Source organism: Amblyomma maculatum, chromosome 1, assembly GCF_055883805.1.
Source record: "Amblyomma maculatum isolate TAMU_Amacu chromosome 1, ASM5588380v1, whole genome shotgun sequence".
Taxonomy (NCBI): Eukaryota; Metazoa; Arthropoda; class Arachnida; order Ixodida; family Ixodidae; genus Amblyomma; species Amblyomma maculatum.
In genome coordinates this window covers 87,693,197-87,708,596 of record NC_139344.1, presented here as the reverse complement: position 1 = coordinate 87,708,596, position 15,400 = coordinate 87,693,197, and the positions used below count along the sequence as shown (strand labels likewise).

General features: G+C 44.1%; 1 protein-coding gene across 1 annotated transcript in view; it reads left to right on the top strand.

Moving 5' to 3' along the window:
- Positions 1-15,400, top strand: part of LOC146203097 (synaptotagmin-15-like) — a 319,979-nt gene that overhangs the window by 209,963 nt on the left and 94,616 nt on the right. The window contains exon 4 of the mRNA XM_084588526.1: positions 14,420-14,645. Within this exon, the coding sequence (XP_084444652.1) occupies positions 14,420-14,645 (226 nt within the window). The remainder of the gene's footprint in view (positions 1-14,419; positions 14,646-15,400) is intronic.

The following is a 15,400-nucleotide window of genomic DNA, read 5'->3' as shown; positions in this document are numbered from 1 at the left end:
TGCTTAATTTATTAACATTGTAGTGAGTGCATAGTGCAAGGCAAAAAAGGCAGTGTTTAGGGCCGATGTTTAAGACAGTCTTTGGTGATCCCTCGCTGCCTGTCGCGCGAAATTACTACACAGCCACCGAACCATATGACCCCACAGGTTGTACTCACGAACCGACCAGAGAGATAATTAGAAAGCATCGCGGTGCTCTCTGAAGTTCACGATGGTTTGGCGGGAGCTGTTTAACACAAAGACAAAGTGAAGAAAACACGTTACTGGCGCTTTTATTTCTCTTCTTCTCTTTGTCCCTGTGTTGAAGAGCGCCCACGAAACCGTCATGAACAACCTACAACTCGCCCAACTCTCCCTTCGCTTGCTCTCTGAAATTCCTCGTCTCGCGCAGGTGAACCGCTTGAGTTAGCGGGCCGCATTGCTGCGCTTGGCAATGACGGCGCGGATGGATGGTTTCTCTATAAGAGCAAATCATTTGCAACGGGAGGGTAGGTACAACCCTCGTGCGGCTGTAAATCTATGTCTTCATTATTAATACTCTAAACGATGACGCAGCTGAAATGTTTCCTTATAACGTCGTTTGAGTGCTTTATGCAATTACAACAAGATGTGTCAGCTTACTTCACAACCCATCAAACTATCTACCAAACTGCAGTGAGCTAACAGCCGCCTGGACTGCACGTCGAATTCGCCATGTTTATTTCGCGGCCGCCTCAAGGGGTTCGAAATGCGGCGCCCAACTTTGGTAATTTACAGCAATGGAAGAACATCTTTACGTAATGAAACGTCATTTTAACGTCATCATGAAATGTTTATGAATGACGTAATTCCCTCCATACAACGTCAGCCAATCAGATTCTAGGAGGCGGCTCTTGACAGTTGGCAGTTCATTTCAGCCCATTCGTAATACAAGCGTAAGTGCTTCCCTTTCTATCATCTATAGTCTATCATCTATACCTATGTTTTCCCTCCACAATTACTTACAAATACCATCCAGACATCATGAATACCGCTGTTAAAAATCCGTTTTCACGCTCACGTCATTTTTGCGTCACCGCAAACAGCCGTTTCAACACGCCGAAATTTCGCGCCACAAATTTGAAACACGTGACTGTTCTGATAACCAATCAAAGAAACAAAATGGCGCCGAACGGTGGTCATGTGTGTCGAGAATAGGGCCCCGGGACTGATAATTGAATGTACCCAATGTTTCGGCCTCTTCCAACGTCAAGGTAGATTCCATGGTAGCGAAACTTGCTTAGATCCCATGGGGTCCGACTGAGTGAGGCATGAGTTTCTTTGCACCACCACGCCTCCTGAGACTGGTTCTAAATAATAGTGCTAATAAAAAAACTAACAAACAAGCATGACGTCACAGTGACGTATGTTTGTCGCGGATTCCGATTTTTTTTTTTTCGTAGACACTAATGACAGGGCCAACGACGACGAAGACTGAACGATGCTCGGCCAAGTCGACAAAACATTAACCCCGTAACTGTTGTAGAAAGTTAGTTTTGTAGAACATACGACAGCCAATTTAAGGCAACTCTTGGTGTTGAACAGGGTCTATTCTTAGCCGACTTGTCCAAGCATCGTTCAGTCTCCGTCGTCGATGGCCTTTCCTTTCTATGCGAGTGGTGTAAAAGCATGCAGCTTTGCACCGCTAGTTACATCCACATTCATTTTTCAGGCATGCACTGGCATGATGAGTGACAAATGCGCCGTAGGGCTTGCACACCACGAAAAACACAAAGGCAAAATGGAGTATCGAAGAAGCAACATTCGTTTAATGTCAGCTCTCGGACGTGATCAAGCAGCAACATGGGGCAGTAAACGGAACAGATGGCCTTAAAACAAGAAGGAATATACAGCTCCAAAAATAACACAAAGTAGTATGTCGCAGTGCGGCCAAGCTTAAGATGAAAAAGACCCATAACAAAGCGTGTACTGTTAACACATCGTTTTTCGTGTGTACAGTTATTTACAAGATAAATTGTGCGCAGCTATGTGCCCACAGAATTAGGGGACAAAAGTAAAGGAGAGCTCCCGCATGGAAACGAGCGCACGGGAGTCTCCACAACAATTAATGACAGCACTCTGTACAAACACGCTATTACATGAAAGCGTATTGTATTTGATGGAATGATCTGTTTACAAATAGCAGTCAACTTTCACACATCATGCCAAGGCAGTAAGACTCCCATCAACCCAAATATGACGCAACTTAAATATATGCATGCCACAAAACAACTCTTCACTAACAACCGCAATAAAACGTCGGACATCTGAATAGACTTACGTACTTAGCCGTTGTGCCTGTGTGCTGCATGAACAGCCACGCAACAAGCTTTGGCTTTTCTTTGCCTCCCAAACTAATGAAGCCTAACTCGTGTGAAGAAGGAAAACATTTCATCATATACAGCACCGCTGCGCACTGCCAAGACTGTTCTAGTTTTTCATCAAGGATGTAACAAACAACGGGCTTGACCGATATTGTCTAGAGACACAAGTCTCTCAATAAAAGCCTTAAAAAGGCATTCACACGCACGAAAAATAAGCAAGAAGCTGTTCCCATGATGTTCCAATGCCTCTAGCCATGAACACCAAGCATCATCGCAAAGATTACACCCCTGCATGCCACGGTATTCCACAAGCCCTTCAAACCTATCGGAAGGTGTGTTGCAGGATTTTTCTAAATATACATCTCATCAAACATTATAGTGCATGCAGGCCCAGGTGCTGAAGACGAAGCTGCTTGCTTTTTACTAGTTCAAATATTTAAGGAAAAACCTATTTTCAAGGCAACACACCTTCAAGCAGAGCTGCAGTGTCCTGCCTTTTATTGAGATGAAAAACTGTCCAAATTATCCGTTTTGGGATGAAAGTGAAGTTCCAGGGCAAATGTTTGTTGTAGCTGCTGCAAAGGCAACCACAGCGTTTAACGCTGCTGAAATTAAACTAGTGCAGCGGCTGATGACGATGCATATGTGCTTATATCATTTATTATTTCGGCCAAGGTCCTCTGGCGACATCGTTGTTCGGACTGCTGAAGTTTCTGGATGCGCTGTTGAAGCAGCTGGTACTTCTTTCGAGGATGGAGATGTTCCTGGTGCCAGAACGGCGGCTAATACAGGAAGGTGCATGATGCATTAGAAACAACTGAAACAAATAGGTGCCACATTGCATAACATCTGAGGTGACAACCGAGTAGACTCACTGACCGAGTCTTGCCTCTACCAGTACATCTCACGCATAGTACGCATTCATCAAGCCGATAATAATTACTTCTCTAAGCTCATGAATAAGCGCAATATAAGGAAAGTGGACATTTCAAGAAACGCTAATGAATTTTTATATTACTGTTTCATGTTGACAATTCACTTACAACTCGTGTGTTTAATTTAAAGTTCTATTCGAGCACTATAATAAAAAGTGCTATGAAGCGCAAAAGGAGCCAGTGCATTCTATCAATTCATTACAAAACTCAACAAAAACGAGAATTGAGGAACGCCAACGAGGAATTCACAGCATGCTGCTGGGCTCGCAGAGGCTCGAGAGAGACGTCACGGCCGTCTCGGCAGAGTCATTTATCAACAACACTTCTTTTGGACATACTTTCACGTAAAACTATCAATCACGTAAAACTATATGGTCCACGCGTCTACCCGTCAATAACACCTCCTCGAGCTAATTCATGCAGTTAATGCTGGTTAATGCGATGCAGTAACCGAAATGAGTAGCTAAGCTAACTTCAGGAAGGCTGTTCAGAATGCCACCCGTGCCCAGAAAGGAATTTAAATGCTTGCTTGGCCACCTTCCGAATTGAAACTCCAAAGCGGCGCATTCAGACGCAGTTCGAGCAGTGCATGCCGCCACTTGCCGCGACGGAACGTCTCCCCGGAGAAGTGCTGACGCAACACTGTCCAAGAAGCTTTGCACGATAAGCTTTACCGCAACCAACACAACGACGTGCGCCTACGTCTGACACATTATAAACTACGTTCATGTTGTGTGGCGCTTCCAAATGGCAAGAAGACGTGACGATACGCTTCCTTAATCCGTGTGACGATACAGCGAAGACACCGCTGAACCGCCACCTTCCCGCACGCAAGCCCATCGCGTTCTGGAAGATTCCGCCGGGTTTACAAGAGCAAGAAAGGCCGCTAAAAAATGATGTACTATACTTACTGCACAACAACTATGCCGCGTTCTTTTAAAGAAATCTAGAAGCTCAATTTGATCACCGTAGAAACGTACAAGTGTTATTTTGTTTTTGTTTTTTATTAAATAGTTCCAATATTTACAACCCATTTAAAGATGTCCTTCCAAGCGATTAGTGTCGCTGGTAATGGTCTTCTGTCCTGTTTGACTCCAAGTAACGCGATCATGAGAAGAGCCTTGCCAACGTTAGATCTTTTCTTGCTAACGTTTCTTTCAGTGAAACAGACCTTACGCATCACTCAATGCGATCCCTTAGCATGCGGTCAAGGGGCGTGCCGAAGCTATAGTTGCCTGCTATTCGGCGAATAGCAACAAGAAGCGTGCTAACGTCTTTGCTCGGAAGTTGTGAGCGGTTGTATGCCAATTCGTTTGGCGCGCGTGGGGCTACTATGCCAGCTGGCACTTCAACCGTCTTGCAAGACAACGCTGAAACCAATAGTATTCTCTTTTTAGCCGGCTCCGTTGCACTGTTCGCTTCGAAATATGCGTGGTAACCACTCCGACAGTGGTTACCACGGAAAAAGAGACTAACTATACGAGAGCGGAGGAATGCGTAACCGGAATTCGGTTGCCATCAAAACAATAGGAAGCATATAGTATCCTGGAAAACGGAAGGTAAAGCGAAAGCATAACAATGTGTGGCCGGAGGGTGGTTTTCAATGGAGGAATAAAGACAGCATGACAAGGGCAAAGGAATGCAGCCCCATTCCGTAGATATGGCGAAGGCTGCGAAACACACCACACAGAGGCGACGGTTGCGCCGCGCGCCTGGACGTACTGGAGAGGAGCTCAAAGCAAAGAACGTGTATGAATAGAAAACTGAAAATAGTGCTATATAGCTGGGCAGACATTCATGCCGACCTCGAGTTATTTACCTCAATATACTGCGAACTAATAATAAATATACTTCAGCAGCTATCGATGAATCTGCGCGTTGCAAAGTATTTTATTATTATTGAAGACAGTATCCAGCACGCGATAGCTACCGGTGACAGCCGAGAGAAAAATAACATTCCAGCATCAGGGGCGCTCTGCTCCCCTCGCAGCGCGCTTAGAGTGACAATTGTAGGGTGCTAACGTTATTAGAAGCAAGACGTTCTCGGCGGAACTGGTGATTTAAAACGCGGTAATTTGAATTTCCTGCATAAAAACGAGGAAGTGCTCGCGCTTTGGAACGGACGGATCCCATTCAATAACCAGCGACGTCGTCTTCTTATATATTACTTCGAATAACACGCGCGCACGCTTGTTTTACTGCTGTTTGCACGCCCCTTTCAGAACTCCGCGTGTGTGCTCCGGTTATGAACTCACTGGTAAAGGCGAAACTATTCAAATATTTCGAATTTCTTTTGTTTCTCCCCTGGTTCTCCGCAAACGAACAACAGCTGTTTTCTGCCCTTTTCTTGCCCTTATATTCCCACAGCACTGTGCTCGTGAAACATCCTTGTTCAAGCTCCTGATACTATCCGTATAATGAGATTACTGACACGATGTCATGCCACCTTCTCCTGGGACCCCGTTGCGTTCGCCATTTTCGCTCGCCTTCATCCATTTCAAATTAAGCCCGGAGCGACTGTATTTATATCCGCTGTGTGTACTCCAAACTACACGGAGCTGCAAACAGCCATGCCACCTGTGTTTTCCATTAGGTGCTCGGTAGCCAGATGTCGTCTGCGCGCTGCGATGGCTACATTTCGCTGGAAATATTGCTGCTTCCTGAGGCTTGCTACGTCCTCCTTACAACTTCCTATGATATGCGCCACTGATTTTTTTTCTATTATGCTAGTCTGGCTTCGTGGCATCGCTTCGTCTGGAAGGCAATTACCACATCTTCGACCCTCTGCGTGGCTTGTTCTTGCTAGCAGTAGTACGTTTCGCGTGCATGCGTGCGTGTGTGTGTGTGCATGTGTGTGCGTGTGTGCGCGCGCGTGTGTGTGTGTGTGTGTGTGTGTGTGTGTGTGTGTGTGTGTGTGTGTGTGTGTGTGTGTGTGTGTGTGTGTGTGTGTGTGTGTGTGTGTGTGTGTGTGTGTGTGTGTGTGTGTGTGTGTGTGTGTGTGTGTGTGTGTGTGTGTGTGTGTGTGTGCGCGTGTGTGTGTGTGTGTGTGCGTGTGTGTGTGTGTGTGTGTTTTAGTAACAGCAACGGTTCCAAACATTCAGAGGTTGCAGGTGGCTCGGACCCCACCAGCAGCAGGTTGGGCTTTATTCTCCTTCATATTTAATAATATTCCACTCATTAAAAATGATTACAGTACTAATTTATGCCAGAAGCAAAAGAAAGAAAAAAACATGCCATAAATTTTCGTTTGCCTCGCTGACTGCTGGCTTCTCTCATATATGTATATATAGTCAAACCTATTTATAGCAATGCCGATCAGAACAATGTATCGGATATAACAAGAGATTACCGGTGTAACGTCATCTTTCCCATGTTTTCTATGTGAAAATAATCCGGTCGCTTATAACGATCCTGTCATGGCGCATTGTCGGCTATAATAATTAAATCTGGTCTCTGAGAGCCTAACTTTGAAACTAAAGCAAGTCAACCAGAGAGACAGAAAATGAAACGGAACCGCTACTACCACATCAGCCAAACGACGCTCACAATGTTAAAGAGTGCTCATAGGGAGCTGGCAAAGCCGACTGAAGGATCGATCCTATGCTATGAAACTGAAAACTGCTCGTGAATACGCACACAGACTTGTGCACGAGGTGGCGCATGCCACGGTGGCGCAGCGGTGGAGAAAAGATGGAGAATACCCGGTCTCCTTACTAACGTTTCTGAGGGTGTGCTTCTCGTAGAAAACGCTGCAGGATGCTCGTGTCGATGCATCGTTAGACAGGCAATACGCCCCATATGTAACTCCGTCAGTCGCTGATGGTGGACGCGCCATGAGAGCACGGTTTTCTTTTCCCTTTCTACCGTCACTCCTCCCTTTGTCCTGCAAGCTCATCTGATTTCCGTTGAAGAATTAGTTCTGCGAAGCGACCTTTGTTCGAAATACCAGTGATGCGAAGGAACACAAAGCTCCCACTAGTGTAATGATTACGGTGGCTTGTCGAGTCTTGTAGAATTTTTGCACTTTCGCGATGCACTCGTGATCATGAAGATTTCACCGACGAGATGATCTTCTCAGCTGTGACCTGCGCTGACAGCGGTGACGAACAGGAGCCTATACAAAGTGCACTTACAAACGATAGACTCCTTCCGGGATTTCACTTTTCCTAAAGGTGCTTCACAAGCGTGTAAGCAGTAGTTAGGCCGCTTGCCTAGAGATGTGAGTGAAATAAGCCGTCATCGACTCAAAGCTGGCTTATACGGATTTTTTCCATGCAACGAAATCAACGTTGTAAGCTACCTACCTGTCGTTAATAAATCTACAGTTTGTCATTTTTCTTCCTGACCCAATTAAAACAACGATATTTAGCAATGATAAGTTTGACAATCTATTTAATATTTAATAACGAGAAATGGTTTCACTGTATATATATACTTAGGAGAAGAAAAGCCCCTGATGTTTCTTGTACGACGCGATTGTTACTCACGATAAGGCTGTAAGAAGGAAATTTTAAAAATCATTAGAAATATTTCGTGTTCCGACACTGAGTTTTATATGTCGACTTACTTCTACGGACAAAGGACACAAAGGGAGAAGCGAAACAACTTAACTGGCTCGGAGAGGAAGCATGTAGTTGGGAAAAGAGCAGCGAACTTGTGTGTTAACATTTGATCCCTTATGTTGCTCCTTAACTCTAGTCTGCTTATCTGCACCTCCGCCGAGGCGCAGTAGGCAGATTTTGCTCTTTAGATCTCTGCCGTCATCAAAAATGCGTGTATTCTCATTACTTGAGCTTGTTTTGACGGGCTATAAATCTTCGCAGGGGACTTTGAGGCATGTCCTAGTTAGACTTCGGCTAGGGATCAGTTTCGAGACCGTGTGGCTTCCTTACTTTCAACAGAAAAGCCCGGCCCACTAGCGTTTCTTTTTTATTTTTTTTTTTTCGCTCCTATTGGCTCCGTCAAAACACAGCCGCAGAATGCGGGTGCGAACTGGTTACCTCCCCCTCAGCAGGAAAACGCATTAGCCTCGAATCTACCGCTGCTCGTACATTACACGCGCTCTCATATTCGCTCGTACACACGAATGCATTTTCATTAAGTGCGCTGCCTCTTGGTTACAGAGACAAGTGTCAAGGACACTTTTGTGCCGTGATTCCTCGCTTTCTTTTGCTTTTGTTGTTATGCTCTTAGGTTTCCAAGTACACGTCTCTTATTTTCTTTAAGCGGTGCTTGTGCTGCGCACAGCCGTGTTTGCTTGTGAAAATGTCGAACCTTTTAACGCTTTTTTTTTTTTCTCCCCTAAATCGCAGTCGGGGAAAGCGGGGCTTGTTAATGACTTCCACATCCGCGTCACTACCCTCCGAGCATATGACGCTGAGTAAACCTTGCAATAGGATGCTATGCTTTGCTTTCATATCTGAGCTTTTGTTTTTCTAGGGAGGGAATGGAGGCGACGGCTCACGCGTGGTATATCCGCACAAATGCACGCTCATAAATTTTCGAATTTTGTTTTGCTCAACACGATGTTTATCTTGAGCCATACGTTAAGGCGGATTACTAAAAGCGCGCTTTCTTGTGTAAACAACGTTTTGTCCTCCCCTCTTTCCTTTTTTCATGGCCCGCTGAGAGGCTACGTAGAATTAACGCACTTCGAGCAAATGCTGGCGAGGGAAAACGGTGTGACAGTGGAAGTGGCGAGTGCAAGCTTATTGCATAAGCCATCGGCAATATTTCACACTGCGGCAATTTTTTACCCGTGCGGTGAAAATTTCCCAGGTAGTATCGGAGCAGGTGTTTCGCATTTCTGAAAATAGAAATTTGAAAAAAAAAAAAAAGGCAGTTATTATTGTCACCCTTGTAACACGTTACAAGCTCAGTCGAACGGGTCGTCTAATAAAGTTTACAAGTTATATCGCGCGCTGTATTTGACCCCGCTGCTTTATTCATTACGACAGACTAATACAAAGCACTATCAAGCCAGAGCATGCGAGTGGCTATCGTTAGATTGAGTCCCACACCTAAAAAGTGGGCTTTTCAGTTGCGTGCTGACTTGCGCACGCTAAAGTAAAAAGAAAATGGGGGGGGGGGGGGGGGCATCAAACCTTACTTCGTTATTCATAATGAATGCTAGTAGTTAATTTAGCATCGGCGCCGGGTGCTATATCTTCACTGCTGGGAGAAAGTTGTGCTCGCCCGCTCGCCCGAAGCTGGAGCAGGGGAAAACAGTACGATTGCAAAATAAAGATCCCGGAAAGGAGAATTGATGGCGCCTACGTATACGCGCTGCAAATTGGCTGGCTAACGCAAACCAGCTGCCCCTCGCTCGCCCGCGCTGTTCGGTAGTCGTCGGGCCTGTGGGCGACTGGCTTCGAGAGCGCCGCGCCTGCTGTGGCTGATTATTCTTTCTACACTCTGCTTTCTGCCTCTCACCTCATAACCATACAGATATGCGACGGTCTGCGTTTTAGACACGTGCGCGTACAGCGCGTTGGCCCGCAATTTGTTTCAAGTGAATCGCGCGAAACAAAAGGAAATCTCAGGGTAAATGCGATATTGGAAACAGCTAGCGTTAGAGGACTAACAGATAAACGTTTTCCTCCTCCTTAAACAATACGTTCGCTTACAACATCTAATCCAGACTAATTGAAACCGGGGTCGAAAGGTTGAGAAAATTAATTCGCGTTTTGCGTCTTTCGGCGTGTGCTACCGCACGTGGAGAGTAATTGTGCGCTGTCTGCTACGCCACCGTTGCTATCTGTTCGGGTTTCATCTCATTCATTACGAAACCATGCATTCAGTCCAGCGGTACAAATAATAAAAATAGAGGAAAACAAGCCGAGGAGCGATTACATATATAATGTGATCGGCGCTCAAACTAGGAATGGTAGAAAAACAAGTAATCATTTTCTGGCTCGCACGTGGCTTTCGTTAGCTGCACTTGCAATGCAATGTGACCTGCGGCATTCTCAGTATATAAGAGGGAAGCTGTCTTTAAACCTATATTTGTTATTTTTGTAAGATATGAGCCGAATTTTGTGCACTTGTAACTTCATACCCATACATCTGCAATTTTTCTAGGAAACAAAATCTCCTTTTTTTTTTACGTATTTTTTTCTCGTATTGTTTAACATCACGAAAACAATTAATATACTCCCCCCCCCCCCCCCCCCCCCCTCAGATCTTCTCACGGAAGGTTTCTTGGTTTTTGCTAATAATTTTCACAAACAGGCCGCATTGGCATTCTATGGCCATCAGACTCATTTGTTGCGAGCTTGTGAGAGGAGGATAAACTTTAGACGCAAATATTTTTGTACGCATTGAATGCTTCGAGAATTATTATAGATGCGTTCATAAAGTACCCTACAATATTTCATTGTTCCTTCACAATTTATGAAATATGCAATATACCGTTGATTTTCTATACAACGTTTTCATCATTTATTGTGAGCGCAGAAAAAAAACTGCAGGAGTGAAAATTTCCTACGCATTGAAAGCTTAGAAGTTTTATCAACATGATCATAAAAGGTATCTTTACACGCGGTTTAAGTACACAGTTGCTTCCCAAACATTTTTCAAAAAACGCTGACGTTTGGTTTTTCTGATTTAAATACTCGTTGCAAGCGCAAGAAAAAAACTTTAAAAATAAACTTTTCCCACGCGTCGGCATCCAAGGGCATTTCTGTCAACATGTGCATAACAGTATCTTATATCCCACAGATAAGTCACAATCTAAATATATCTAGAATATGGTAATTTCAGAACTGCGATTTAGTTTAAGCTTGCTGCTATTGATGCTGAGTGATTACCATTGTCACCTTCGTAAAATCGTCTCTTGTGCGATAAAAAAAAATTAAGGAGAAAGTGGACTACATTTGGTTGTTAGCAGGTTTGCAAAACTTTTGTGCTCAGTGAACTGTCAGTGTTTGCTGAAACGCTTAGGTTATTAAAAACATGCACGTTAAAATCCACCTTGTCATAGTTAGATGACAACTACGTTTACAAAACCAATGTAGTCAAGGTCATATGTAAAATAAAAAAATAAGGCTTCATTACATTGTCGAGTGCAATAAAGTGAATCTTTCTACCGGTACGAAATTCTGGATAAATCAGTTTATGTCCACTGCGCTAAAAGTGAAAGCTGAAAAATCAACAATAATGTTTCATCTCTCATCTGGCGCTCCTTCATCGTCACGTATGACTTTTTTTTTCTTTTTTTTTTTCGGTTCTTCTGTCCACTCTTTATGATGGTATTAAGATGGATGTGTTCCTGCGTCGGAAACAGGCGGGATATGAGTTGCGCCGGTATCATGAGAAGTGCGACTTATTCGCTATTTCCGAGTGCACCTCTTAAAGAAAATGCCATTTTCTAAATTCTTACTGTATATTTCGCTATATTTTTTCCTAGCAACACAAACAGAGACTGAAAGGTACCGAAAAATAAAAATAAGTTGAGAACTCGTTCTGCCTAACTCGCCATTTCGTTTGCCGCGCCACACCTAAATCTATAAAATGATGTACAGTGGCACAATTATATATAAAGTAAAATAGAAGGCGGCATATCCTCAAAGTAAAGTATTCTTCTTCCAGGGCAAGGTCGTAGTTCACTATTCTGGATGTGTAATGAACTCCTTGTCTGCCCGGTGTAGTGTCGCAACGTTGTCATATATGGTCATTAATATTGAGTTTTGCACGAAAAAGCTCCTACGTGTTTGGAGGCCTTTGCTCGGGTGATTAATCTGTAGCTTTGAAGTGTTTGGGGCACTCAGGCGAAGACACGGAATGCAATAAGTAGTTTCGCCAAGAAAAGAGGACCTTAGCAACTGCATTCCTTGAGACTCAAGAGGTTAACACCACCGCCCCTGCTGGAAGGGATGTGCGAACTTAACTGTACATTTCTATCAAGCGACGCAGAAATTATTCTTCGGAACTGATGACGAGTATGAAGTTGCCCTTGTTCACACCGTGCACCCATATGGAATGCGATAGGAGTGGTTCGCTTTGCTTTCAGCCGACATGAGAGAGGTCGCGAACGAAACCTTTGTTACCGTTATCCCCGTCATAGCCAAGGTATAAAGTTGCTGTTTTTTTTTCTTTTTTAGGGGGGGGGGGGGGAGAGGGGGGTCCAAACATTTAAGTTAACTGGCTTTCGATTCATTTTTACCCTGGGGCTATATTGGGGGCTACGGCGGACAGCAGGTGAAAGGCAGACTGCTTCAATTAGTTCGCTAATTGACTAATTGCGGTAATTAACTTTTGAAATGTTCATTTTAGGGGTTATGTTGTATTCGCAGAATTGTACCCCGTCCTCCAAATAGTATAACTGCGCAAACAAATTTCATTTTTAAAAAATTGTAGCGCGCGTTGCAAGACCCACAGATGTCACCCTTATAGGCAGGTTCACACACCCAGAGGTTTCGTCACTCAGCTGGCATCACCTGAGAGCCGGTCGGGCTCACGACGGTTCGATGTTAATTTCGTTTTTACCGCGCCTCTCTGATAACCGCCGCTTCGGTATCCAATGCGTGCAGTCACTGGGCTTGCAGTTCGGCCACAAAGCGCGCATTGGTAAAGCGATCTCCGCCGGACGCGCTGCAGGAGCTGTGTTATTGTGTGAAACCGCCTAGCAGGATCACTTTTCTGGGCCATGCAACGCCCGCTGCAATTTTTTAATAAATATTTTTTCGTGGCTATACTATTTCGAGGATGAGCTTCAATTGCACACATACATCGTGAACTCTACAATGAAATTTTTTTAAAGTAATCAAAGTATTTTCAATCAAAGTATCTTTATTTCGCGACTTTGCAAGGCGAAAACGGTGGCCGGAGAAAAAGCTGCGTCCTTGCAGCTTGACCATCAGCAGCGAAAACGTATTACGTTAGGAACAAAAGAAATATATACATCACGTACCAGTACAAGAGCATATGGGCATGCAAAAAATGAAAAATCGCAGTGGTATTTGAATGCAAAATTAAAATGCTCATAACACACTTTTAATAAAAATTATAAAAATGAAAAGTTAGCTCCTACAATATTATTGAAGGTGACAAGCATTTTTATACACTGCGCTCTACATAAGGTGCAAGAGTAATGAATACTGAAATTAATAAGATGAAACACATAAAATGCGTACTAAAAAAGCTCAAAAATACAAGTTAAAATGACCGAAAAGAAAAATAGCGTGGTAGCGCGTGACAGGAAAAGAAAAAAAAAGAAAACCTACATGCTTGTAAACAAAAATGTTCCCTATCTTTCATAAAAACAGGCTTGTCAAGTCTTTTTTTGTTAACGTAGTAATGTCAATATTTAATGAGTCGTAATTTAAAGCTGTTGGCAATGCATACTGAATTCTCTGTTTGCCGTATTTTGTGCGGGAAAAGCGAACAAGCCAAGGAGATTGGTGACGAAAAGGATATGTTGTGGTATGTTCAAGATGTGCAATGGTTAGAAATACATCTAGTCAGCCTTGAACAGCTTTATTATAAGCAGACAAGAGCGCGTGAGTGTACAAGTCCTGAACTCTAAAGGGTCGGTATTTTTCAAAAAGAGTTAGTAATTAGCAAACTAATTGAAGCCTTCTGCTTCTTTGATGGTGTCCGCCGTAGCACCCAGTGTATAGACGCAAGGCTAAAATTAATCTAAAGTCAGTTAACTTTTTTTTTTCTTTTTTTCAAATTTGGACTTTCTAAAGAAAACACTCACGTAGCACGTGCTACGGGTACAAGGCGAAGTTAACAAAGATGCCACTCAGGTTTCAGGCCAAGCTACTAGAGAATTCCGCGTCTGGACTATGTCACTTTCTCCGACCATTCGCTGTACGAAAGGTCGTTTATTTATTTATTTATTTATTTATTTATTTATTTATTTATTTATTTATTTATTTATTTATTTATTTATTTATTTATTTATTTATTTATTTATTTATTGCAACAAATTCCCAACTTTCACGAAAGCAGGCGACTTTTTCCGAAACAGAACCGCAATTCACCCTTTGTTCCCACCTCCGAGAACTGTAGGGCTGAAGTCTATCCTGGGCTGCCCGGGCAGAGCAGAGCTATAGTTTCGCATTCCTGCAACGCCAGCAGGTGTGACGCGGATGTGGCGACGCCGAGTGTGACTGTCTCCCTCGCTTTCCGGCGCAGCCACCTCGTTGCTGGGCGGCCTCAACCCCGAGCTGTACCGGGTGACGGCGGCAGACGGCGCCGACGACGGTGAGGAGCGCACCTTCCCGGAGAGCCACCGCGGCCGCATCTGGTTCTCGCTGCAGTACGAGGACCCCCGCGAGAGCCTCGAGCTCCGCGTCATCAAGGCGCGCAATTTGCCCTCGCGCGTCTGCGGATCGGTCAACTGCTGCGACCCCTTCGTGAGGTGAGTGCCGCCGAAGCGGTGAGTGGCTGATGACACCGGCGACAGAACGTCGCCGATGTCATCAGGCACAAGTGCTAACGTGTGCGCATTATGTATTAGGGAACGTTCACTGGATTGCTCATTTGTTCGTATGTGCTTACAGTTAACAGTACCACAGTGAGCGGCGTTGTACAAGGCCGCCTAGGTTGGGTTGCCTAGGTTATAGAAAAAAATTCTTTACAGACACTTCGAACTTAGAGACATTTACGGGGAAGAAATTCAGATGCAGACAAAGTGCACAAATAGAGATGCAAGTACATTGTTTTAGTACAAGCATTCGTAAAACTTACTGGCCTTTTCGAGATACGGCCGGACTGCTTTTTGTACCGTTAAGTTGTGACAATCTTTTCAGTGGCAAAAACGAATTATAAGCGGCTCGAATCGAAACTTTACAACTACCCGGGATTATTTACGTTGTCCTATTCTTACATGAAATAATTGTAAAGCAAGCCGCTGGGTACTTTTCAATGCAATAACACAAATGGGCATCTTTCGCATTGCTTTTTTCACTCCAGTGCATACAATCGATATTGAGAACGCAAAACCAAGTATGTAATAGTTTGGGATACGATTGTGGTGCAGAACATGATGAGGAACAGATTGTGGCCAGAGCACTGCGCAATTCTCCCTCAAGTACCTGCGCGAGCATTTTTCGTGTCCACGATCATGGTTCTTCGTATTTTTGAAGGACGGCGCAGCTTTGCAAATTCCGTATG